Consider the following 27152-nt stretch of genomic DNA (forward strand, 5'->3'; position numbering starts at 1 on the left):
ACCATGCCTGGCTAATTTTTGTATTTTCAGTAGAGACGGAATTTTCCATGTTGGTCCGGTTGGTCTCAAACTCCTGACCTCATGATCTGCCTGCCTCAGCCTCCCTAAGTGCTGGGATTATAGGCGTGACCCACCACGCCCGGCCAAAAGGCCTTTTTTTATTTTTAAAGTTTGAAGAAAAAGAATCTAAAAAGGAATTTGTATAGTCAACATACATTGAACACTTGTTTAGTAACACATGTCATTTATTTAAAAAAAAAAAAAAAAAAAAGAAAAAACCAAACCCCAAAACAGAAACATCCTGTGTCTCAACAAAAACTATATGGAATCAACACCACTGAGGTCTGTGGAAAGAAAAAGAAAAATCTGTTCCCTTTGCTTTGCTGGAAGCTGGAAGGTGCTAGGCCCCTGTGTAGTAGTGCATAGAATTCTAGCTGCTCTCCTCTATTGAGCACACAGTATACTATGTCTCTATGTGAATACGGACAGTAAGCATTTACCAACCTCTCCTTGTCTACTGTCTCTTGTTTAGAAAAAGAAAACAAATTTTACAAAATGGGGTTATAGAAGGTCAGCAAAAGGTAGGTTTGAAACATTTGGATAGTTTAAAGTGAGCATTTTGACAAAGTTGCTTTTCCTTTGGCATGTTTAATTGTGATTTTTAAGGGACATCCTTGCATGACATTTTAAAAATAAATTCTTTTTTTTTTTTTGAGACAGGGTCTCCCTCTGTTGCCCAGGCTGGAGTGTAGTGGTGCAATCTTGGCTCACTGCAACCTCCGCCTCCTAGGTTCAAACGATTCTCCCACCTCAGCCTCCTGAGTAGCTGGGATTCCAGGCGTACGCCACCACAGCCCAGCAAATATTTCTATTTTTAGTAGAGACGGGATTTCACCATATTAGTCAGGCTGGTCTCAAACTCCTGACCTCAGGTGATCCGCCCACATCGGCCTCCCAAAATGCTGGGAGTACAGGCATTGGGAGTACAGGTATGAGCCACCGCACCCGGCCAATATATATATATATTTTTTTGAGGCAGAGTTTTGCTCTTGTTGCCCAGGCTGGATTGCAATGGAGCTATTTTGGTTCACAGCAACCTCCACCTCCTGGGTTCAAGTGATTCTCCTGCCTCAGCGTCCCGAGTAGCTGGGATGCTACCACAGGTGGCTAATTTTGTATTTTTAGTAGAGACAGGGTTTCTCCATGTTGGTCAGGCTGGTCTCGAACTCCCAACCTCAGGTGATCCGCCCGCCTCGGCCTCCCAAAGTGCTGGGATTACAGGTGTGAACCACCACACCCAGCATAAATGCTCTCTTAATGATGACTTTAACCCTGCCACTCCATGGGAGAATCAGTAGAATCTGTAGGATCTTATTTGGAATTGACATTCTCTATTGTAATTTTGTTTATTTTTAAATTTGTTTTTTGTTTCACGAAAAGATGATGTTCAATTTTAAAAGTTGAAAGTGTACAAGTTGCTTTGTTATGGTAAAAGTAAATATGTACACACAAACACGTACAAACAGAAATAAAACAAAGCATTATATGAATAGCCTGTAATCCCAACACCCAGTGATAACTACAGTTTACATTTTGATGTCTATAAGAGTTAATATAATGTCTATAAGGTTAATACTTACAGATTCCCGAAGGTACCCCTGCCCAGCGACATCATATAAACTGAGTCCTATTCTTGTTTGATGAAGCCAAACTGACAATAAATAAGAAAATGAAATGTAATTCTTAAGATTTATCCTTTAGATATGAAAAAGGAGATAAAGAGCTAGATTTGAGACGAGCTAATCTAGTAACTCTAAAAACATTTCTTCTCGCCACAAAATTGCTTGAAACAAAAAACCATAGAATGGCAGAGTTCAACAATTCTATTATGACTAAAGCTATAATAAAACTGACACCTTGAAGATACTGTTCTTTACCAATTAAACTTGGTGTTCCACCAAACAGGAACAGCTAGTATAATGTTATGCCTTCATTGAAGCTGCTTTTATTTCTGAGGTTAATTACAGCAACCAATTATTAAAGATTGTATACAGTAGGCTTTCACAGATTATTATAGCACTTGTAGGAATCATAAGTCCAAGCTGTTTAATAGATGCTCCTTGAAACTGATATCGCAGTTGTGGGTTTGAAACTATCCTTTCAGTCAACTCAACTTCTAATATCTTGGTAAAATAAAATTATCAGTAAATTGAAATTATTTCAAATCACCATACATTAAAATCCTTGGTTCAGCTCTTAATATTTCTAGTCTACTATTATCTTTAAGATACATGAAGGTTTAAAAACTTTTTGTTTTTTTATGATAACCCAAGTTTATGTAACACATCTTGGTCAAAAGATAAGAAGTTCTACTTCAAACTTAGAGTGATTTCACATGGAAGAAATACTTATAAAAGCACAGACCAAAAACCTACTTGCTTCCCACATAAGGAGTTCAAGCACAGTAAAAATGAATCACCTTTTCTCATGACATAATTAAAGAACTGCATGATGGAAATTCTTCCATATGAATCTGTATGAAGGAGTTTAGCAAAGACTTTTGCTGTGAAAAATTGCCTAAGAAAAGAAAATAAAGATTTAAATGATCTGCCAACATAAGAGAAAATGCCTTCTACATAAATTAGAAAATGGCATAAATTCATACAATTAAAAAATGAAAGAACAATAGAGACTGCTTATAATTCAAAAACTTAAAGTATTAAGCCCTACTTTGTTTTTTTGTTTTTTTTTAAAGAAACAGAGATTTGGCCGGGTGCGGTGGCTCTTGCCTGTAATCCCAGCACTTTGGGAGGCCGAGGTGGGAGGATCACGAGTCAAGAGATCGAGACCATCTTGGCCAACATGGTGAAACCCCATCTCTAGTAAAAATACAAAAAGTATTTGTATTCAGTATTTATATTGTATTATACTGTATTTATAATTATAATTTTATTATAATTATAGTATTTATAAGTATAATTATTAATAATAATATATTATTCTTACTTGCACTTGGGAGGCTAAGGCAGGAGAATCACTTGAACCCGGGAGGCGGAGGTTGTAGTAAGCCGAGATTGCGCCACTCCACTGCAGCCTGGCGACAGAGCAAGACTCCATCTCCTGTCCTCAAGTGATCCACCTGTATTGGCCTCCCAAAGCACTAGAATTACAAATGTGAGGCACCATGCCTAGCCTAAGTCATAAATGTTTGCATTCTTTTTTTTTTTAATTAAAAGTTTTATTTTGCAGAGATGGGCATGTGAGCCACAGTGCCTGGCCTTGCATTCTTTTTTGTTTGCTTTTGTCTGTCTTAAGGCTGAAAGTGTCATAAACTATATTCTTTTTTTTTTGATGGAGTTATTTAATAACTTCATACCAATGTGATTTTTTGACTGTAAATAATTTTATTAAATTTCATTAGTAACTTAAATTGACTCAAATGTCATACCATTTACTTCAATTAATATTTGAGGATTTATTTTTTTTAAAGGCAGGGTCTTGCTCTGTCACCCAGGCTGGAGTGCAATGGCTTAATCACAGCTCATCCTCCCGAGCTCAAGCAATTCTCCCACCTCAGCCTCCTGAGTAGCTACAGGTGTACACCCCCACACCCAGATAATATTTTTATTTTTAGTAGAGACAAGATCTCCCTAAGTTGCCCAGGCTGGTCTCAAACACTCCAGCTCAAGCAATCCTCCCACCTCAGTCTCCAAAACTGCTGGGATTACAGGTATGAGCCAGTGTGCCTAGCCAATATTTGAGGCATTTAAAATGCTTAACATAACATATTCTTTTGTTATTTATATTATTCTTACTTGCACTTTGCTCCAGCCTTTTCACCAACCTTCAAAAAGTTTTCATAATTGATCATCGCTTCCTCTCCAATCATAGGTGGTGTCTGGTGTTTGTCCAGCAAAAACCATAAGTTCTTAAGAGAATTGTGGAAGTGAAGATGTTATAAGTTAAAAACAAGATTTAAAAATGTAGTTAAATGCATGCTTTCCACTAAAATGATAGTTTGTTAGCAGAGTCAATATTAAGATGAATCTCATGCTCTATTGTCTTTTTGATTACTAACAATAAAAATAACATGTATTGAGTGCCTACTAAGCTTTTGATATACACTTCCTCTTTAATCCACATAACTCTATGATACAGTTAGCTATCCCTACTTTAGAGATGATAATCCAAGCACAGAGATGTTAAGTCCATTGCCTAAAGTCGTATAGCAGGGCTGGGATTTGAACCTCTGTAGTCTGACCCTACAGCAGTGGTTCTGAACCTTGGCTGCACAGTATAATCACCTAGAGCCTTAAACAACAATAACAAACAACACTATTTTTGGGGTATATGACCCATGCAAACTCAGCAGTTGTTTCTGGTGGGAACTGCTGCTTCAGAGCCTATGCAGTACCACTCTGTAGTATGGACTCCATTAGGCACTAAAAAATCTTGCATGATTTAAGTAGTACAAATGGGAAATGGTTAATATCTAAAGCAACTTTTTGCTTAGTTCTTACCTGTAATTCTTCATTATCTAACAGTTCTCTGCTTTTTCTTTGTAGAAAGACAGCTCTTGATTCCTCTCTTAATTTCTGTAGTAACACTTCATCTTCAGCAGGCAGCTGAAAATACAACATAAATTTCTACATGTAAATTTTAGACTACTGGATCCTGTAAAATGTATGTGGTCTCCTAAAATAACTGTATGCCACAGCCTCAAATTATTTCTTGTATCTCACCTTAATTGTGCTTAACATTTGTTTAACAAAAACTGATCCACAGAGAATCAGTGATCAGCAAGGCTGGATCTCTGCCCTGAAAAAGCTATTCTAAAAGCTAGTCTAGTCCAAGTTTCATTTTATTTCCTTAAAGCACTGTGTTTCCATTGTCACCTTAGAATGATACAGAATTGGCTGGGTGCGGTGGCTTCCTTAGAATGATACAGAATTGGCTGGGGGCGGTGGCTCACACACCTGTAATCCCAGCTGTTTGGGAGGCAGAGGCAGGTGGATCACGAGGTCAAGAGGTCGAGACCATCCTGGCCCCGCCCCTACCAAAAACACAAAAATTAGCTGGGCATGGTGGCATGTACCTGTAGTCCCAGCTACTCAGGAGGCTGAGGCAGGAGAATTGCTTAAACCCGGGAGGCGGAGGTTACAGTGAGCTGAGATTGTGACACTGCACTCCAGCCTGGTGATAGAGTGAGACACTGTCTCAAAAAAAAAAAAAAAAAAAAAAAAAAAAGATATAGAATTAAATGAGGATTAACTGAAGATTGACAATTTCAAAACCACCTTTGCAAAATTATAACAGTGAGAAAATGATGACAGTGAAAGAGACCTGACCTAACCAACTCCATCTTGTTTTTAACCTCCAATCTGCCCTTGGTCATTCCTGGGCATGGGCCAAGATATTAATAAATTTGGGAGAAATTTAGTTTATGATTTAAATGATAATAGCTCATCCTCAAACTAAACTGCCTTTGTAAAACTAATGAAAGGCCACCACGTCAGGAGGATGAGAAAGACCAGAATTCTGCTAAGATGGAGGCCAGTTAAATGATTAGCAGTCATTATTCCAGAGGTCACAAAAATCTGCAACATCCTCAATTACTCCTGTAAGTAACATCACTATTGTAGTACACAGGACCAGCCTTTTGAGATGTCTTCTCAGGCTTTTGCACTTCTGACTACCCAGTGGCCCCTCCTGGACCAGCCACTCCTCTGTGGCCCCAACCCAGAAGCAGACTCAGCACGCAAGGACCAGGACTGTTTTTCCATATCCGTGTGATTGCATCCCCAACCAATCAGTAGCACCCATTCCCTAGCCCTCTGCCTACCAAACTATCCTTGAAAAACCCTAGCCTCCAACTTTTCAAGAAGGCTGATTTGAGGAATAATAAAACTCCTGTCTTCCATTTAGTTGGCTCCATGTATATTAAATTCTTTCTCTCTTGCAATTCCCATCTTGATAAATTGGCTCTATCTGGGTAGCAGGCAAGAAGAACCTGTTGGGTGGTTCTCACCTGTAATTCTTCTTGTCCAGCAAAAACCATTTATTCTTCTTGTCCAGTTTTAGGAAAGCATGCCTGTTGAGATTGGATCACCTTTGTTCTTGGAGATGGTCAAGGCAGTGCCTATTATGTTGGCCTCCCAGGCAAGAGGGTTTGTCAACTGGGGTGATTTCCATGAGCAGAGCTTTAGAATGACTCATTCCAACCTGACTTAGAACAATCTACTTCATTTCTTCTTTTTTTAATTAATAATAGAGGCAGGGTCTTGCTATGTTGCCCAGGTTGGTCTTGAGATCCTGGGCTCAAGCAATCCTCCCACCTTGGCCTCCCAAAGTGCTAGGATTACAGGCATGAGCCACCACACCCAGTCAGAACAATTTACTTTAAAGAGCTCTTCTTCCTCTTCTACATCTTAGCCCCATTAAATGTACCTCAGTAAACCTTAACGTCAAAACTCAGGGTTATGGTTTTTACCTTTCATTTCCAGGAACTAAGATGCCATCCCTCCCATCAGAAGGAACAGAGTTAAAGGAGTACAAACCAAAAATAAAATTCTAAGGCTCCCAACAATCTGAATGGTCTTCCTCTTCAGTCAGGGCCCTTAAAATTTAACCTGAGAGACCGTTTCAGGGCATGATGGGAAGTGAGGGTCAAACATGCCTCATTCTACCTCTCTGGCATTAACATCAACACAGACTTTAAGTCTAATAAGAAACATTTTATGACCTATTCTCTCTGAAGCCTGCTAGCTAAAAGCTTCATCTGCATGATAAAACCTTGGTCGCCATAGCCTCTTAACTTAACCCAGACATTCCTTTCTGTTTGATCCCTGGTCTTTAGAGAAACTCAACCAAGTGTCAACCAGCAAATGTTTGAATTTACCTGTAGCCTGGAAACCCCGCTTCAAATTGTCCCACCTTTCTGGACCAAACCAATGTATTTCTCAAATGTATTTGATTGATGTCTCATGCCTCCCTAAAACATGTGAAACCAAACTGCACCCAAACCACCTTTGGCACGTGTTCTCAGGATCTCTTGAAGGCTATGTCACAGGCCATGGTCACTCATATTTGGCTCAGAATAAATCTCTTCAAATATTTTAGAGTTCGACTCTTCATCAACAGAAGAAACATTAGGAGGTGGGGATGGGGCTGCAGTTGGGGCTGACTGAGATTGTGTTCTAGTGACTGTAAAGGTAAACTGAGGCTGGAGCCTAACCAGGAACGAAGACACAAGGCAAATGGCAGTGAGAATAGCCTTTATTAGGACTCGCGGGCGAGGTTCCTCGGTCCAAAGGTGCGGGCCGAGGAAGTCGCGCTGAGGGAGGAGGGTAGGGGCTTTTTATAGCCTGAGAGGTAGGGAAGCTGGTTGTACAAACAGGGACTGGGGAGTCTTGAAACTACTAGGGCAGGAGTCGAGTAAGGGTCATGAGGAAGGGGTCTTTGGAAACTGTTTAACTGAAACTGCTGTTCACGAACTTGTGAAATGCAGGTGAGCTGCAGGTCTTGGGGGGGTGTGGTTGCCCAACCAGAACTCTGATGCATGTAAGTCTGTGGGTGTGTACAAGGGTAAAGGGAGTCTTTAACAAAAGGCCTGCTACGCCGGGTAACACCGCCATGTTGGATCTAACAGTGACTAGTTAACCAGCTAATCAGCCAAGGAAAGAAATGGTGACTCAAGATAATACGTGTTTTCTCTGAAGCAGTGGGGACCACGGAGAGGAAGAAGAAAGAAGGGAAAGAACTTTTTTACAAATCCATAGCTGCAGACAGGAAACCATCTAAGATCTAGAGGTGGCCCAAGAGAGAAGTGACACGAAGACAGGGAAAAAAGGAGATTCCCTCAGAAACCAGAAAAAGAAGGCGAAGGTTTGGTCCTGGAAGTACAAGAAAGTTCAGTCCTGGCCTCAGGAATGGGATCACACCATTCCTATCCAAGAGCTGTTAGGAATGACACAGAGTAGGAAAGGGGGCTTGGGTCAGCTCACTCCCACTATGGCACTTTTTCATGCATTTCCACTCATCACAAAACCCACGCCATCACCTCACTGATACCACAATGTCTGAACCATGCCTTTTACTCAAAAGAATTCCAGTAACTAGCCTTAGGAGATAACCAGAGTTGTGGAGTGGGTGTCCTATCTAGGGAAGGAACGCTGAACAACTGATTTACAGCCTTGTTGCCTCTAGCCAGACCAGGTGGCCCACTGCTCAAGATAACCATAGCAACCAGATAATGCACACCTGCATACCCTACCTGATCTGCTTTGCCCAGCCCAGCCTGCATACCCCACCCTAATATCAATCCCTGATTTAAAAAAAAAAAACCCTACCAGCTCTTTTCAGAGAGTCAGGTGCTCTCTCTCCCTTTTGCGTTGAGAACCCAAGAACTTGTGTTCGATAACAGTAAGATCTTATGTAAGAATCTAGGTTAAATGAGATAATACAAAAGGCTCTGTGTGGGAAAAAGAGAGATCAGACTGTTACTGTGTCTACGTAGAAAGAAGTAGACATGAGACTCCATTTTGTTCTGTACTAAGAAAAATTCTTCTGCCTTGAGATACTGTTAATCTGTAACCCTACCCCCAAACCTGCCCTTGCAGAGACATGTGCTGTGTCTACTCAAGGTTTAATGGATTTGGGGTTATGCAGGATGTGCTTTGTTAAGTGCCTAAAGGCAGTATACTTGTTAAAAGTCATCAGCATTCTCTAATCTCGGGAACACAAACACTGCAGAAAGCCACAGGGACCTCTGCCTAGGAAAGCTATGTATTGTCCAAGGTTTCTCCCCATGTGATAGTCTGAAATATGGCCTTGTGGAAAGGGAAAGACCTGAAGGGTCGGTGCTGAGGAGGATTAGTAAAAGGTCTCCTGCCCGTCTCTGGGCAATGGAATGTCTCGGTGTAAAACCTGATTGTATGTTCTATTTACTGAGGTAGGAGAAAACCACCTTAGGGCTGGAGGTGGTACGTGCTAGTGGCAATGCTACTCTTAATGCCCTGAAAATGTTTATGGAGATGTTTGCATATGCACATCAAAGCACAGCACTTTTCCTTAAACTTATTCATGACACAGAGATCTTTATTCATATGTCTCCTTGCTGACCTTCTTCCTACTATGACCCTATGGTCCTGCCACTTCCCCTCTCCGAGATGGTGAAGATAATGATCAAAAAAATACTGAGGGAACTCAGAGGCCAGGGCGGCGGCCTGGGTCCTCTGTATGCTGAGCACTGGTCCCCTGGGCCCACTTTCCTTTCTCTATACTTTGTCTCTGTGTCTTTCTTTTCTTAAGTCTCTCGTTCCACCTGATGAGGGAAATGCCCACAGGTGTGGAGGTGCAGGCCACCCCTTCACTCTGCAGTGCTTAGACACTCAATAAATGTCAATTCCCTTCTCTCTCCCCTAGGTTATCAAAAATATTCAGTTATCTAGCTGCCCCTGTTAAAGTGTGAAATGCAAAAAGCAGTAAAGGTATGTATGATGTAACCCCATTTTAAAAAATACACAGATACCCACAAAAATATGTAGAAGGATTCATATAAAATGTTCTGTTTACATTGTTGGGTGATGTTGTTATGGGAAGAGATCAACTTGTTTAGCCATATTTTTTTCCTTTTCTACAATAAATATTGTTTGGGTGAGGGAGAAAGGACAAGATGGAGGAAGGTGAACAAGAAGGCACAATCCATGTTGCTTCCGGGTTCTTCCTCACCAACTTTCCAGTGCGCGGGAAAATGCAGCCAGCGCCAGGGAAGATGTAGATCAAGCGAGCATGCGCCAGGTGATGTCAATCCAAAGAGATCGAAACTTACCCGGCCATGCCTATGGAGACGCCCCTATCACGCCCTTATCCTGCCCACTGCCCTCCCCCTTCCAGTACCAATGCATAAAAGTTTGCTGCCGGCAGGAGCCGGTGTGAGTTCTTCGACCCCCACATTCGTGGGCCAGAGAACCTCACCCGAGAGCGCCGGCACGACTTCCCTGGCCCCCCAACACCTGAGGACCAGAGAACCTTGCCCGAGAGTGTGCGCATATTTGCAATAAAAGACTGCCACTTTCTTATGTACTTTGGCCTCATGTTTAATTATTTAGCTCTCTTAAATTAAATTAAGTTAAATGAAACAAAACAAATATGGGCTAGCATTACTGGCATATGATTCTTAAAAGGTTGAGAAGTATATATAAATGTTCAGTGAAAAAAATTTGCACTTGAAGAAATATTTCAGTATCCGGATAACTCACTTATATAAATACCTTAACCTGTAAGAACACTACCTAAATAAATGTTTACTATATTTGCAAATAATGTTATAATTAATAGAGTTAGAAGGTAACAGGTTCAAGGGACATCCAGCTAAGATTCCAGTTAACTTGTATAGTGGTTACATTTTCCATAATACTAAATAGATATTTTTTGGTAGACCTCACTTTCAGGTATAAATAGCTTTCTTTTTTAAAAAAATAAATAAATAAAATAAAATAAAAAGATGGGGTGGGCCCAGCATGGTGGCTCACACCTGTAATCCCTGCACTTTGGGAGGCCGAGGCAGGTAGATCACCTGAGATCAGGAGTTCGAGACCAGCCTGGCCAACATGGCGAAAACCCGTCTCTACTAAAAATACAAAAACTAGCTGGGTGTGGTGGCACACACCTATAATCCGAGCTACTTGGGAGGGCTGAGGCAGGAGAATCGCTTGAACCTGGGAGGCAGAGGTTGCAGTGAGCTGAGATCAGGCCGTTGCACTCCAGCCTGGGCAACAGCGAGACTCTGTCTCAAAAAAAAAAAAGATGGGGTGTGGGGTGGTCTCACTACGTTGCCCAGGCCGGTCTCAAACTCCTGAGCTTAAGAGATTCTCCCTTCCTCACCCTCTCAGAGTAGCTGGGACTACAGTTGAATGCCCTACCATACCCAGGTTGTAAACAGCTTTTTTTCTTTTTTCTTTTTTTGAGATAGGCTCTTGCTTTGCTACCCAGGCTGGAATGCAGTGGCATGATCACAGCTCACTGCAGCCTCAACCTCCTGAGCTCAAGTGATCCTTCCACCTCAGCCTCCTGAGTAGCGGGGACTACAGGTGTCACCATCATGCCTGGCTAAGTTTTTTTGGAGAGACAAGATCTCACCAAGTTGCCCAGACTGGTTCTCAAACTCCTGGCCTCAAGTGATCCTCCTGATTTGATGGCCTCCCAAAGTGGTAGGGTTATAGGTGTGAGTCACTGCTCCTGGCCAACCTTTTTTTTTTTTTGAGACAGGGTCTTTGCTCTATCACCCAGGCTGGAGTGCAGTGACCCTATCGTAAATAGCTTTTCTTAAGGTCTATTTTGTCTATATGTCCCTTCAAGCCATTTTCAGAGTTTGGCACAGGGAAAGAAATAGTCAAGTGAAATTCCTTTTTGTTTGTTCGTTTGTTTGAGATGGAGTCTTGCTCTGTCACCCAGGCTGGAGTGCAGTGGCGTGATCTCAGCTCACTGCAACCTCCACCTCTCAGGTTCAAGAGATTATCCTGCCTCAGCCTCCTGAGTAGTTGGGATCACAGGTGCACATCACCACTCCTGGCTACTTTTTGTATTTTCAGTAGAGACTGGGTTTCATCATATTGGTCAGGCTGGTCTCGAACTCCTTACCTTGTGATCCACCCACCTTGGCCTCTCAAAGTGCTGGGATTACAGGCATGAGCCACCATGCCTGGCCTCAAGTGAAATTCTTTAAGTTTTCCATTTTCAATCGATTTTTTGGTTTAGCCTTGAGCAAAATTTTAAAACTTTGTAACAAAGCGTTGTATACCTGATAACACAATCCAATAGAATACTTACTACTAATATCTATAATAAAAATTAGAAAGAAAAAGCCGACAGTTTAACAACTTTGTGTTTACATACCCACTTAAATCTAAACTTGGGGTTTTATTGGGCTCAAAATGTTTTATAATAGTGATAAGATTACAATAAAATAATAAATATACAAAATTTAAAATATAATCCTCTATTCTTAAAACATAAAATTCTGGTCCTATTTTTAAAATTACTTTTTTCTGGGGGTGGGAGGACAGGGTCTAACTCTGTTGCCCAGGCTGGAGTGCAGTGACACAATCACGGCTCACTGCTGCCTCGACCTCCTGGGCTCAAGTGATCCTCCTGCTTCAGCCTCCTGAGAAGCTAGGACTATAGGCATGCATCACCATGTCCAGCTATTTAAAAAAAAATTTTTTTTTAGAGATGGGGGCTTGCTATGTTGCTCTGGCTGGTCTCAAATTCCCAGACTCAAGCGATCCTCCCGCCTCAGCCTCCCAAAGTGTTGGGATTATAGGTATGAGCCATCTTGCCTTGCCAAAAATTGTATTTCATTTTTAAACTCTGCAGGACATTTGATTAGACACTACTTACCCTATAATAAAACCGGGGAATGGTCTTATAGAATTCATTTGTGTTTTTTCTACCTCCTTTCCATTCGGAGTAATATTTTGTAAATAAATCCATTTCTTCATCTTTTAATTCTTGTTCACTTTTTTTTTCTGGTAACAAAACAGATTAAGGGGAGCACTTTTAAAATCAAGCAGTACTTTTACTCAGGTCATCCTATATATTAATAATTTAATTATTAATTTATTAATAATTTAATAGTTGCAGTGCCAAAAAGGCCTTCACAATTGTGCTTAGACACTAAGCATATTAACTTTTCTGAAATACCAAGAATCACTATCTTCTACTGAAGCAGCCTCCTCTACATCTTCAACCATTTCTCAGCATGCTCCCTCTACTTCTGTTTATTGCTAAAGCTAGTCTCTTCCTCAAGTCATTACCTCTCCTACAGGACTCTGTAGAGTGCTAATTCATTCAATGAAAAGAATTTACTGAGCACCTACTATGTACAGAGAGCACTGTAGTAGACATGGAATGAGGGGTGAGCAAGACAGCGCCAGTCCCTGACCTCATGGAGTTTCAGCTTCACAATCACTGTTTCTCTACCTAATGTAGAGAAAACAAACAAAAAAACATCCTCTGTCTGAAGCTCAAAACTCAGGGCTCTATTACCCTGCAACTCGCCTGCTATTGGCACGTGGCTGTCTCATTCAGCCAATTCCTCCCCACTTATTTGTGGACTACAGTGACCGGTACACAGTGTTCTTCACAAGGTCCTGCAATCATTTAGGACAAATAAACATTTATGTGGGTGACCATGGGTCCTGCAACTCTAAAAACTTTCACCTCCAGTTCATTCTGCCATTTGGTTCTACAGCAAGATCACAGATTTTACTTGTACCTTTTCTGAAATCTTAAGCTCAAATATACTCTCAGATCATCCTTACTGGTAATTCAAAATCTCACTGCCATAGCATTTCCACTTCAGCCTCACTGAGCTCTTGAATTCTGTGATCTGTTTTCTCAAAAGTTATTTTACTCTTTCTGGTCTCATTTCCTTCCCAACAAGCCTGTAATTGTTTCCTTGAATTCCTTTTATGACTGTATTTCTGCTGCATCTGTTAACTGTTAATTTTTTTTTTTTTTTTTTTGGAGACGGAGCTTCGCTCTTGTTGCCCAGGCTGGAGTGCAATGGCACAATCTTGGCCCAATGCAACCTCTGCCTCCCAGGTTCAAGTGATTCTCCTGCCTCAGCCTCCTGAGTAGCTGGGATTACAGGCATGCGCCACCACGCCTGGCTAATTTTGTATTTTTAGTAGAGATGGGGTTTCTCCATGTTGGTCAGGCTGGTCTGGATCTCCCGACCGCAGGTGATGTGCCCGCCTCAGCCTCCCAAAGTGCTGGGATTACAGGCATGAGCCACTGTGCCTGGCCTATTATGTTAATTTTTAACTTTAGACCAAACCTGTAAGTTAATTTCTTTACTATGGCTCAGTGCTGTTGGAGAAAACTGCAAAATTTTTCTTTTTTTTTTTTTTTTTTTGAGACGGAGTCTCGCTCTGTCACCCAGGCTGGAGTGCAGTGGCCGGATCTCAGCTCACTGCAAGCTCCGCCTCCCGGGTTCACGCCATTCTCCTGCCTCAGCCTCCCGAGTAGCTGGGACTACAGGCGCCCGCCACCTCGCCCGGCTAGTTTTTTGTATTTTTTAGTAGAGACGGGGTTTCACCGGGTTAGCCAGGATGGTCTCGATCTCCTGACCTTGTGATCCACCCATCTCGGCCTCCCAAAGTGCTGGGATTACAGGCTTGAGCCACCGCGCCCGGCCCGCAAAATTTTTCAAGTAAAATCAAGACTGACAACTGACCGCTGAAGTTAACAATATGGCGGTCAATGATGATTCTTGAGAAGCAGGAATCTGAGACGAGTACAGATTTAACCAATAACTGTTTTAACAAATATTGCTATAAGGGGAACAGAAAAATGAGGAATGGTTAGAGGTGGAAATTAAGAAAGTTGAAGATGGGAGGAATACCAGCATGTTTATATGCTGATGGGAATGATTAAAGAAAAACTGATGATGCAGGAGAAGGGACAACTGCCAAGAGTACATTCTGCAGCAGGCAAAAATGGAATCTACTACAAAGGATAGGATCTAGTACACTGATGAAGGAACCAGACTTAAGCAGGTGCTGTACAACCTATATAATTTGCTTATTATTTTATTATTTCTCTCCACACTAAAGTGTAAGTTCTACAAAGACAGGGATTTTTGTGTGTTCTAAGCTACAATGGTACTTGGCACGAAACAGGCATGGAGTAAGTATCTGCTAAAAGAATGTAGTGTGTTCAAGAGTTAAGGGGTCAAAAAAGCACATAAAGTACAGGTACCTTCTTTTGTTTTTGAGACTGAGTCGTACTCTGTCACCTAGGCTGGAGGGCAGTGGCACGATCTTGGCTCACTGCAACCTCCACCTCCTGGGTTCAAGTGATTCTCCTGCCTAAGCCTCCTGAGTAGCTGGGATTACAGACACTTGCCACAACACCGGGCTAAATTTTGAATTTTTAGTAGAGACAGCGTTTCACCATGTTGGCCAGGCTGGTCTCGGTCTCCTGACCTCAGGTGATCCACCCACTTCAGCCTCCCAAAGTGCTGGCATTACAGGCGTAAGCCACTGTGCCCAGCCAAGTACAGGTAACTTCTTTGAGAAGTTTTCCTATAAAGAGTGCAGAGAAATGCAGCAGAAGCTGGAGAGGAATGTGGGATCAAATGACTCTTTTTTTTTTTTTTTGAGATGGAGTCTCGTTCTGTCGCCCAGGCTGGAGTGCAGTGGCATAATCTCAGTTTACCGCAACCTCTGCCTCCCGGGTTCAAGCGATTCTCCTGCTTCAGCCTCCCAAGTAGCTGGGATTACAGGTGCGAACCACTGTGCTCAGCTACTTTTTGTAGTTTTAGTAGAGACAGGGTTTCACCATGTTGGCCAGGCTGGTCTTAAACTCTGGACCTCAAGTGATCCACCTACCTCGGCCTCCCAAAGTGTTGGGATTACAGGCATGAGCCACAGTGCCCGGCCCAAATGACTTTTTTTAAGACAGGGTCTGACTCTTGTCACCCAGGCTGCAGTATAGTGTCATGATCATAGCTCACTGCAGCCCCAAACTCCTAGATTGAAACAAACCCTCCTTCCTCAGCCTCTAGAGTAGTTAGGACTACAGGGGTGCAGAACCACCAGGGCTAATTTTTTTACTTTCTATTTTTGTAGAAATGGTGTTTCACTATGTTGCCCAGGCCAGTCTCAAACTCCTGGCCTCAAGCGATCTTCCCACCTTCGCCTTCCAAAGTGCTGGGAGTGAGCCACCCGGCCTCCCAACAACACTCCCCCCACCCACCCACCTTTTAAAAAGATGGGTGATATTAATAGCACACTTGTGCTGGTGAAAATGATCCAGCAGAAGGAAAATCTGACGATGTATGAAAGAAAGGATGAGGCTGGAAGGAAGTCAGTGAATACAGGAGAAAGAATGCAATCTAGTGGTGGAGTGGAGGACCTCTTAAATAGGAACATGGACAGTTCATCATTTTAACAGTGAAGCCAGAGTGTATGGGCACCTGTGGGGTTGTGGGGCTGAAAGAAACGTTAAGGGGGACAGGTGAGGTTCTCCTTTGACTGCTTTTTTTTGAGACTGAGTCTCGCTCAGTCGCCCTGGCTGAAGGGCAGTGGTGCAATCTCGGCTCACTGCAAGCTCCGCTTCTCGGGTTCAAGCGATTCTTCGGCCTCAACCTGTGGAATAGCTGAGACTACAGGCGCCCGCCACCACGACCGGCTAATTTTTTTTGTATTTTTAGTAGAGACGGGGTTTCCCCGTGTTAGCCAGGATGGTCTCGATCTGCTGACCTCGTGATCCGCCCGCCTCAGCCTCCCAAAATGCTGGGATTACAGGCCTGAGCCACCGCGCCCGGCCAACTGATTCTCCTTTCTTAATATTCTCCTTTCTTAATATTAAAAAAACAAGTTCATCAGCTTAAAGTAAGAAGTGGGTAGGACAGACTGCAGGTGTAAGAGATGAGAAGAATGGACTGTAAAAGAGTGTTGCCTGGGCGCTCACGTCTGTAATAGCAACACTTTGGAAGGTGGAGGTAGGAAGACTGCCTGAGGCCAGGAATTCGAGACCAGTCCTATTAACATAGCAAGACCTCACCGCTACTAAAAATAAAAAATTAGCGGATGTGGTGGCGTGTGCCTGTACTTCCAGCTGCTTAGGAGGCTGAGGTGGGAGGATCCTTTGAGCCCAGGAAATCGAGGTTGCAGCGAGACGTCACTGTGCTGCTGCACTCCAGCCTGGGCAACAGAGGGAGAGCCTGAATAAAAAAAAAAAAAAAATAGTGTATCTAGGGAAACACAGATTGGCAGTTTGGGAGGTGAAAATTGAATGTAGGAGAATGAACGTCCAGGAAAACACGGTAGACATGACCGAAACATCTACTTTAGCTTAGTGGACATGTACTAAAAGTGAGATAACTCGGCGGGGCGCGGCAGCTCACGACTGTAATTCCAGCACTTTGGGAGGCCGAGGTGGGTGGATCACGAGGTCAGGAGTTTGAAACCAGCCTGACCAATATGGTGAAACCCCGTCTCTACTAGAAATTAACCCGCCGTGGAGGCGCGCGCTTGTAGTTCCAGCTACTCGAGGCTGAGGAAGAAGAATCGCTTGAACCCGGGAGGCGGAGGCTGCAGTGAGCTGAGATGCTGCCACCGCATTCCAGCCAGCCTGGGCGACAGAGCAAGAGACTCCGTCTCAAAAAAAAAAAAAAAAAAGTGAGACAAGGTTCTGTTTTTCTCCAGCCACTTTCAACAGCCCTTAGTGCGGGTGTGGAATAGGAAAGCTAGATTTAACGAGGTTAGTTAATAAGCAATGTGAAGGAGAAAAATAAAAGGAAAAATGGATTATGAAATATAAAATGGATTAGGAGGGAAGCAAAAAGCGTGACAGTAAAAAGGCGGTAGGACAATTACAGGTCCTGGTGGGGTTGAGGCGTTGTTGGATCCGGGGTTCTAAGTTATTCTTCACAAGTTTAGATTAAGACCATGGAAGTCAGTGACTAAGGCTAAGTTTTTCGTTCCCCCAGACTCCGTCCGAGGAAAGTTTGGGTCAACCCTATCAGGATCCCTAAAGCACATTCCACTCCGCCTCCTTTGTCGCGAGGTTTCACAGAAGCGGAAAGTGCGGCTCCCCCTTGCTCCTCCTCCCCATCTCCCTCCTACCTCTAGGAGTTTAGGGCCGGGCCATCCCAACGGACGGCCCCTCCCAAAACTCACTGTTTGGACGGGTGTTGGGCGTCGCTAAGCGCCGACGAAGAACTTCTTTCCAGTCCATGGCCGACTCTCGCGCAGCAGCTTCTGCATTTGCTGTTTCCTACCTGCTCCACCCCTACCAACTCAGGCGTCAGCACCGCCAGGCCCCGTAAAGGTTAGGAAGGCCGCTCAACCACCATCTTGAACAAGGGCGGAAGTCTTGGCTAAAGAGGCAAAAACAATTACTGTCACTCCCGCGGAGAATACCGCTACCACGCTGACTGGGGCAAAGCTATGAAAGAGATGGAAAATGGTTCCCCTTCAGGAGGCGTCCCAAACTCACCAAGCCCGATTTTAAAAGGCAGGATAAGCCCGCGTTTTCCTTTATCGTGCGCCTTTGGCGCGTGCGCACCACGTGACTCAGAAGTTAATTGATTCCGGCTTGAGGGAAGCGCTTTCTTTCACAATTTCTTTTCATTGTTCATTGCGGATATCTGTAAGTCCTCCAGGTCCCCTGAATGTAGTAGACGCTTCCGCAGCCGTCTCTTACCCCTTTTGCCACAAAATGCTTCAAAATTGCCTTTTTTCCTCGCCTCCAGCCCAGGCGGAACGCCTAAGTCCGGGTCAGTCTCGTCAGTCGGCCGGGGCTGGCGCGGTGCATAGTGGGCACTGTAGTTCCCGCCGCGTTTATGGCCGCGTTAAGCCTGAGTGCCGCGTTGAGTTGTTGAATGAAGTGAACTTCGTTTGTCAGCGATAGGTACGCAGTCTAGGCAGCGCCCTTCCTGGATCTCTCTTCCTTTCCCGAGTCGTTGGCGCACCTGACTCGCCACCTCCTCCCTCCGCATCCCTCCATCGGAGGAGCTTTGCGGTCTTTGGAGAGTTATGCAGGGTGAGGGCCCCTAGACTTTGGCTTTCGCCGCTGTTGCTGGTGGGCTGGAGTTGGAGGCTCCTGGATACGGTTTTGGCTTTATACGCCCTTTCCAGCAAGCTTCCCGTGGGAATCTGTTCCTTTTCAGGACAACTGTGATCCACGTGAGTAAAACTGGGCGTTCCTTCTTGTGCTTTTTCCTCAGGTTCATGAACTGGAATGTAAGAGGCACCAGAGGATTCCTGCTCTGTCCCCTGGTTTGCGGCTTGCGACGTTGGACATCCCCGGATTGTTGTTTAATAGAGAAAACTCACCTGCCTTCTTGCTATTAAGTAACCCCAAAAGCAGAACTTTGATTTGTCTGTAAGGAAGAAACACAAATCTTCTTTTAAAAAGCTGCACTTCGACTCTCCACTGCCGACCACCAATCCCTTTAATTTTGCTATAGAAGAGGGTTTTTTTCCAACATCTCTCTCACTATCTGGTGCTGATCTCACTGCATAATGACTTTCTATTTGTTTGGTATTCGAAGCTTTCCTAAGCTTTGGAAGAGCAACCCATACCTTGGGCTAGGCCCAGGGCACTCTTATGTCTCTCTCTTTCTTTCAGACAGCTGTGGCATCAGGAGCCAACAGAGGTTGTTTTCTCTTAAAACAATGTCTCCACAGAATACCAAAGCAACGAATCTGATTGCCAAGGCCAGATATCTCAGGAAAGAGGAGGGCAGTAATAAGCAAGTTTCTTCTGTTCCTCATTTTTTTTCAGCTGGAGCAGCTAAGAAGAGATCACAGATGAATCCTCAAAGTAAAGATCATGCCTTGCCATCTGTGAGGAACACTATTCAACTCCCAACACAACCTTTGAATTCAGAGGAGTGGGATAAACTTAAGGCGGATTTCAAAGGAAAGACTAGTTTTGAAAGATTCATCATTTCACAGATGGCTCACTCTCATAGCTCTGTAGATGTGGCTAAATCTCTGCTGGCATGGGTAGCAGCAAAAAATAATGGTATCGTAAGTTATGATTTACTGGTCGGGTATTTGTATCTCTGTGTCTTTCATATGCAGACATCTGAAGTTATTGATGTCTTTGAAATTATGAAAACCAGATATAAGACTTTAGAACCTGGAGGTTACAGTCTTCTCATCCAGGGACTGATCCATTCAGACAGATGGAGAGAATCATTGTTGCTGTTAGAGGACATCAAAAAAGTTATCACTCCTTCTAAAAAGAACTATAATGACTGTATCCAGGGAGCTCTCCTTCATCAAGATATAAACACAGCTTGGAATTTGTATCAGGAATTGCTAGGTCATGATTTTGTTCCTATGTTGGAAACTTTAAAAGCTTTCTTTGATTTTGGAAAAGACATAAAGGATGATAATTATTCAAATAAACTACTAGATATTCTTTCATATCTAAGAAATAATCAGCTGTATCCAGGGGAATCATTTGCACACAGTATAAAAACATGGTTTGAGAGGTAATTTTGACTTTTTTATATGTATGTTTTTATTCTTTAATTTTTTTTTTTTTTTTTGAGGCAGGGTCTTGCTCTGTTGCCCAGACTGGAGTGCAGTGGTGTGTTCATAGCTCCCTGTAATCTCAAACTCCTGGCCTCAAGTGATCCTCTCGCTTCAGTCTCCTGAGTATCTAAAACTACAGGCATGTGCCACCATACCTGGCTAATTATTTTTAACTTAATAACTTTAAACCTCAAAGTAGCCACTCTTTTTTGTTGTTAGTTGCTGAGAATCATTCTATTCTGATTATACTTTTTTCCATCTCTTAGTAAGGTTTATTTTCTCTTTAAGACAAAATTTTCTCTCTTTAAAAAAAGTAGCAGCATACATAATTTGTGCTAATCTTTACCCATCACATAAAAGTGAAATTTTATAGCACTTTTATGTATTTTTTTCCTTTTAGAAGGATCATTAATTTTGTTTTCTTAGGCATCTAGTATGATGTGAGTACTTAATACTACTTATGGCCAGTGTTCATAGCAAGAAAAGAATATAGCATTTGACTGGAACTCGGGCGATATTAGTATTTTCAGAAGTTCCTCTGAAAATGTGATTATGTGCTTATATTTATTCTGTCTACTCACTGTCTTTTTTTTTTTTTTTTTGAAGACAGAGTTTTGCTGTTGTTGTCAGGCTGGAGTGCAGTGGCGCGATCTTGGCTCACTGCAACCTCCGCCTCCCGGGTTCAGGCAATTCTGCCTCACCCTCCCAAATAGCTGGGATTACAGGCATGTGCCACCACGCCCAGCTAATTTTGTATTTTCTTTTTAGTAGAGATGGAGTTTCTCCATGTTGGTCAGGCTGGTCTCAACTACCTCAGGTGGTCCGCCCGCCTCGGCCTCCCAAAGTGCTGGGATTACAGGCGTGAGCCACCGCACTTAGCCACAGCTTACATTTCAATAGTGAGATTATAGATGACAGATAATATAAATAAGCCATATCATCCGAGTTCATGAACTATAGAGAGTAGACAGAATAGGCTGGGCGGATCACCTGAGGTAGTTTTTCTTTTGTCTTTTTTTTTCTTTTTTTTTTTTGAGACAGAGTCTCGCTCTGTCGCCCAGGCTGGAGTGCAGTGGCAGGATCTCAGCTCACTGCAAGCTCCGCCTCCCGGGTTTATGCCATTCTCCTGCCTCAGCCTCCCGAGTAGCTGGGACTACAGGCGCCCGCCAACTCACCTGGCTAGTTTTTTTGGTATTTTTTAGTAGAGATGGGGTTTCATCGTGTTAGCCAGGATGGTCTCGATCTCCTGACCTCGTGATCCGCCCGTCTCGCCCTCCCAAAGTGCTGGGATTACAGGCTTGAGCCACCGCACCCGGCCTTGTCTTTTTTTTTCTATATCATGTTTACAGAGCTTTGAAGTAGTAATTATGCTTAATTATCTTATTGAATATCAAGGGAGGAGGAGCCCGGTTGTGAAAATTTTTGAATACCAAGGAGTTTGAATTTTATTCTCTGATCAAGAATGCTGAATTTGGCCGGGAACTGTGGCTCATGCCTGTAATCTGAGCACTTTTAGAGACTGAGGTGGGAGGATAGCTTGAGGCCAGGAGTTTGAGACCAGCCTGGGCAACATGGCGAAACCCTGTCTCTACAGATAATACAAAATTTAGCCTGTCATGGCGGTGTGTGCCAGTAGTCCCAGCTACTTGGAGACTGAAGCAAGAGGATCACTTGAATCTAGGGAATCAAGGCTGCAGGGAGCCGTGATTGTGCCATGCACTCCAACCTGGGTGACAGAGCAAGACCTTGTCTCAAAAGAAAAAAAAAATGCTGGAATGGAGTTTTACAAAGGCAATTGCCAAGTGAGAAGAGTAGATAGGAGAGGGATTAAGATTGAAAACAGGGAGATCTGCGTGAATACAATTTTAGGTTTAGGTGAGAGATGATGAGAATTAAGAACTGAGGAAGGAAAGAAGGCAGTAGAATCAGAAGAACTGATGGTAATATGTGGAAGAGGAAGGAGGAGAGGATACGTTGATTGAACAAATACATCAATACATAGCTTTTGAATGCTTCCAAATAGGCTAGGCATTGCAAGTGTTTTATAAAATCTTTTATGACATTCTCAATTTAATTGGGAGTACAATACCACACAGTGAAATAATAGTGGTAAGAGGTAAATTACTCTGAGCAGGAGCAATTTCTGGCAGCTTTATGGAGAAGGTAAGAGTTGAGTTTGGTATAGAGGTTATGCTACTAAGGTCAGCTGCTTTCTGTAGACTTGAAGATGAGAGTTAGTTGGTGGGAGGAGAACCATAGGGAAGAAGGAGATTCAGAACAGGGTACCAGCAGCTTCTTAACCTCATGCAGGATATCTGCCACTTTTTAAATTAAACCATTCTACAGAAGTATCTTGAACTTTTCGGAGTTCTTGCTTATAAGAGTTTCCAAATATCATGAATGTCTTTCATTTCAGTAGGAATCTAACCTCATGATTTGGTTTTGCAATCTTCATAGTGTTCCTGGAAAACAATGGAAAGGACAATTCACCACAGTCCAAAAAAGGTGAAGACCAATGTTTATTTTTAACTTGTTTGTTTTCAGTTTAGTAGGTTGCTATTGATTGAAAAATATTTAAGAACATCTTAAGGATAGGATAATTACAAGTTTGTAATTAGAGTATCTGAGGAAAAAAACATACTTTGCATACAGAGACGTAGCAGTACCCAAAACGTTTTTCCAGTGCGTATTATGAGCCTTTATGATGTCTTAGAGATGTTTTTCCCTAGAGGTTCCAGACCCAGTTGTGTTTTAGGATTTATTTATTTATTTAATTCACCAATATGATATTTCACATAATAGGAATTACTTTAAAAATGTCATGCGAGCTGGGCGCCATCACGCCTGTAATCCCAGCACTTTGGGAGGCTGAGGCAGGTGGATGACGAGGTCAGGAGATTTGAGACCATCCTGGCCAACATGTTGAAACCAAGTCTCTACTAAAAATACCAAAATTAGCTGGGTGTGGTGGTGTGTGCCTGTAGTCCCAGCTACTTGGGAGACTGAGGCAGGAGAATTGCTTGAACCCAGGAGACGGAGGTTGCAGTGAGCCAAGATTGTGCCACTGCACTCCATCCTGGTGATAGAGCGAGACTCTGTCTCAAAAAAAAAAAAAGTCACCTGAGTCAGGCATGGTAGCTCATGCCTGCCTGTACCTGTAATCCCAACACTTTGGGAGGCTGACTTGGCAGATTGCTCAAGCCCAGGAGTTCAAGACCATCCTGTGCAACATTGAGAAACCCTGTCTCTAGAAAAAATACAAAAATTAGGCGCCAAAATACAAAAATTAGCTAGGTAGGGTAGCACGTACCTGTTGTCCTAGCTGCTTTGGTGGCTGAGGCAGGAGGATCCCTTGATCCTGGGAGCTTGAGGATGCAGTGAGCCGTAATTGTGACACTGCACTCCAGCCTGGGCAACAGAGTGAGACCTTGTCTCAAAAAAAAAAAAAAAAAAGTCATTCAAATGACCAGTCTACTTTTTTGGTTTTCTGGCACACTAATTTGTGATATTATCAGGTTTATAAAAAATTAGATGTATGTGATTATTACAAAGGTTTTAATGTTCTTTTTTATTACCTTTTAATTTCCTCATTGTTCATTTCACAAAAAATTTTCCTCAGAACATTATTTGACATATTTAAATATTGTTATTTAACAATTATAATTACAGTGGCCAGTGTTTGGGCTGTGGAAAAACCATAGAGTCTATTCAGCTGAGTCCAGAAGAATATGAATTTCTTAAGGGAAGAATCATGAGGGATGTGATAGATGGAGGTGACCAGTACAAAAAGACAACGCCTCAGGTGAGTCTAACAGTTTTGATTCCTTCTTGGATTGCTTGTCTAGAGCAGGGGTCAGCAATTTCTGTAAGATGCCAGATAGTAAATATTTTAGGCTTTGTAGGCCATCAGTCCCTGTTGCAACTTTTCAACTCTGCTGTTGTAGTTAAAACAGCCATAGATAATACATAAATGAATAGACATTGCTGTGTTCCAGTAAACTTTATTCATGAAAACAAGCAGTACGCTGGATTTGGCCTGCTGGCTACAATTGCCAACCTTTTGGAGAGATTGCTTTAGAATTTCACAGAATAATTGGGTTAGACCATCATCTGTTGGAGTCAATCCTATTATATCGGGACATAATAAGTGCACTTAAACTAAAAAGATGCTTATTTTTTCTGTAAGTGCTTCTAGAAAACTGTGTTTAAGTAGACTGCCATGAAAACATTGTGGTTTCTCACAACTTTTCTAGTCAAGAGTTTATCACATTAACTGATTTGTGTATGTTGAACCATCCTTACGTCTCAGGGATAAATCCCACTTGTTGATGATGAATGATCTTTTTAGTGTATTTTGAATTTGGTGTGCTAGTATTTTGTTGAGGATTTTTGCATCAATATTCATCAGAGATGTTGGCCTGTAGTTTTTTGTTTGTTTGTTTGTTTATTTTGCTATGTCTTTGTCTGGTTTTGCTATCAGGGTAACACTATCCTCATGGATTGAGTTTGGAAGTCTTTCCTCCTCTATTTTTTGGAATAGTTTGAATAGGATTGGTATTATTCTTTAAATATTTGGTAGAATTGAGCAGTGAAGCCATCAGGTCCCGGGCTTTTCTTTGCTGGGACACTTTATGGCTTCCATCTCGTTACTTGTTATTGCTCTCAAGTTTTTATTTCTTCATGGTTCAATCTTTTTTTTTTTTTTTTTTGAGACGGAGTCTCGCTCTGTCGCCCAGGCTGGAGTGCAGTGGCCGGATCTCAGCTCACTGCAAGCTCCGCCTCCCGGGTTCACGCCATTCTCCTGCCTCAGCCTCCCAAGTAGCTAGGACTACAGGCGCCCGCCACCACACCCGGCTAGTTTTTTGTATTTTTTAGTAGAGACGGAGTTTCACCGTGTTAGCCAGGATGGTCTCGATCTCCTGACCTCGTGATCCACCCGTCTCGGCCTCCCAAAGTGCTGGGATTACAGGCTTGAGCCACTGCGCCCGGCCTGGTTCAATCTTAATAGATTGAATCTGTCTAGGAATATGGCCATTTCCTCTAGGTTTTCCAATTGATTGGCATATGGTTGCTCGTAGTAGCCACTAACGATCCTTTGAATTTCTGCAGTATTTGTTGTAATGTCTTCTTTTTCATCTCTGATTTTATTTATTTGGGTCTTCTCTCCTTTTTTCTTAGTCTGACTAAAGGTTTATCAATTTCATTTAACTTCAAAAAACCAACTTTTTGTTTCATGATCTTTTGTATGGTTTTCTTAATTTCAGTTTCATTTATTTCTGCTCTGATCTTTATTATTTAGTCTCCCCATTTTGGGTTTGGTTTACTCTTGCTTTTCTAGTTCTTTAAGACGCATATTTGCCAGATGCAGTGGCGCACGCCTGTAATCCCAGCACTTTGGGAGACCGAGGCAGGTGGATCACCTGAGGTCAGTAGTTTGAGACCAGCCTGGCTAACATGGTGAAATCCCGTTTCTACTAAAAATACAAAAAAAAAAAAAAATGAGCTGAGCGTGGTGGTGTGTGCCTGTAGTCCCAGTTACTTGGGAGACTGAGGCAGGAGAATCGCTTGAACCCAGAAGGTGGAGGTTGCAGTGAGCCAAGATCATGCCATTGCACTCCAACTTGGGCAACAAGAGCGAAACTCCATCTCAAAAAAAAAAAAAGAAATGCATATTTAGGTTGTTTATTTGAAGTTTTTCTTCTGTTTTGATATAGGCACTTATAGCTGCTTTTGTTATATCCCACCATGCTTAGATACGTTCAGTGTTATTGATAAGTAAGGACTTAGTCCCACCATTTTGTTTTCTGGTTGTTTTGTGGTCTTCTTTTTTTCCTTCCTTTCTTCCCTTTAATGAACATGATTTTCTCTGGTGATACAATTCAGTTTCTTACTTTTTATTTTTTGTGTATCTGTTATATGCTTTTTTTTTTTTTTTGAGATGGAGTCTTGCTGTGTCACCCAGGCTAGAGTGCGGTGGCGCAATCTCGGCTCACTGCATCCTCCACCTCCTGGGTTCAAGAGATTCTCCTGCCTCAGCCTCTTGAGTAACTGGAATTACAGGTGCACACCACCACGCCCAGCAATTTTTTTTTCTTGTATTTTTAGTACAGACAGGGTTTCACCATGTTGGTCAGGCTGGCCTTGAACTCCTGACCTCATGATCTGCCCGCCTTGGCCTCCCAAAGTGCTGGGATTTTAAGTGTAAGCCACCATGCCCGGCCTTGTTGTATGTTTTTTGATTGGAGGTTACCATGAGGCTCACTAATACTTTTCTATAGCCTATTATTTTAAGCTGATAATTTAACACTGTATAAACAAACAAGCAAAAAGAAAACTAATAAAAACTCTACACCTTTACTTTGTCTCCCTGCTTTTTAACTTTTTATTGTTTCTATTTATATCTTATTGTACTATCAGTGTCTTGAAAAGTTATAGTAGTTATTATTTTTGATTGACTCATTGTTTAGTCTTTTTTTTTTCTTTTTTTTTTAATCAGACAGAGTCTCGCTCTGTTGCCTAGGCTGGAGTACAGTGGTGCAATCTCGGCTCACTGCAACCTCCGCCTCCTGGGTTCAAGTGATTCTTCTGCCTCAGCCTCCCGAGCAGCTGGGACTACAGGTGCCCGCCACCACGCCTGGCTAATTTTTTTGTATTTTTTAGTTGAGACAAGGTTTCACCATGTTAGCCAGGATGGTCTTGATCTCCTGACCTCGTAATCTGCCTGCCTTGGTCTCCCAAAGTGCTAGAATTACAGGCATGAGGCACTGCCTCACTAAACTCATTGTTTAGTCTTTCTAAAGATAAGAGTAGTTTACACACCATAGTTACAGTGTTATAATATACTGTGTCTTTTTGTGTACTTACTATATATACCCTCAGATGATTTCTTATTGCTCATTAATGTCCTTTTCTTTTTTTTTTCATTGAAATGGAGTCACGCTGTATTGCCCAGGTTGGAATGGAGTGGCATGATCTCAGCTTACTGCAACCTCTGCCCCCCGGGTTCAAGTGATTCTTGTGTCTCACCCTCCCAAGTAGCTGGGATTACAGGCACCTGCCACCAGACCTGGCTAATTTTTGTGTTTTTAGTAG

The 27152-nt window shown here is 42.5% G+C and overlaps 2 protein-coding genes across 18 annotated transcripts in view; one reads left to right on the forward strand and one right to left on the reverse strand.

Annotated features, from left to right (window-relative positions):
- PPP2R3C (protein phosphatase 2 regulatory subunit B''gamma) overlaps positions 1–18309 on the reverse strand; it is a 35466-nt gene extending 17157 nt beyond the window's left edge. Inside the window, exons 1-7 of one of the 5 annotated variants that reach the window (XM_073997233.1) lie at positions 18010–18309; positions 17691–17890; positions 12400–12527; positions 4521–4625; positions 3816–3928; positions 2480–2577; positions 1641–1711 (exon numbers count right to left, since the gene is read on the reverse strand). In XM_073997233.1, coding sequence (XP_073853334.1) covers positions 1641–1711; positions 2480–2577; positions 3816–3928; positions 4521–4625; positions 12400–12527; positions 17691–17748 — 573 coding nt within the window. In that variant the 5' untranslated portion in view covers positions 17749–17890; positions 18010–18309. Of the gene's footprint in view, positions 1–1640; positions 1712–2479; positions 2578–3815; positions 3929–4520; positions 4626–12399; positions 12528–17636; positions 17891–18009 lie in introns of those variants that run through there. The other 4 variants (XM_073997234.1, XR_012415705.1, XM_045397533.3 and 1 more) reach the window with 4 other exon arrangements.
- Positions 17630–27152, forward strand: part of PRORP (protein only RNase P catalytic subunit) — a 149064-nt gene continuing 139541 nt past the window's right edge. For 5 of the 13 annotated variants that reach the window (XR_012415704.1, XM_005561069.5, XM_073997229.1 and 2 more), the window contains exons 1-4: positions 18338–18423; positions 18740–20017; positions 22518–22565; positions 23730–23862. Coding sequence is in view for 12 of the 13 variants with exons in the window: in XM_005561069.5 (XP_005561126.3) it covers positions 19038–20017; positions 22518–22565; positions 23730–23862 (1161 nt within the window). In the remaining variant the exon portion in view is untranslated. Of the gene's footprint in view, positions 18163–18337; positions 18556–18739; positions 20018–22517; positions 22566–23727; positions 23863–27152 lie in introns of those variants that run through there. The other 8 variants (XM_005561072.5, XM_073997232.1, XM_005561071.5 and 5 more) reach the window with 7 other exon arrangements.

The sequence above is a fragment of the Macaca fascicularis genome, chromosome 7 (assembly GCF_037993035.2).
Source record: "Macaca fascicularis isolate 582-1 chromosome 7, T2T-MFA8v1.1".
Taxonomy (NCBI): Eukaryota; Metazoa; Chordata; class Mammalia; order Primates; family Cercopithecidae; genus Macaca; species Macaca fascicularis.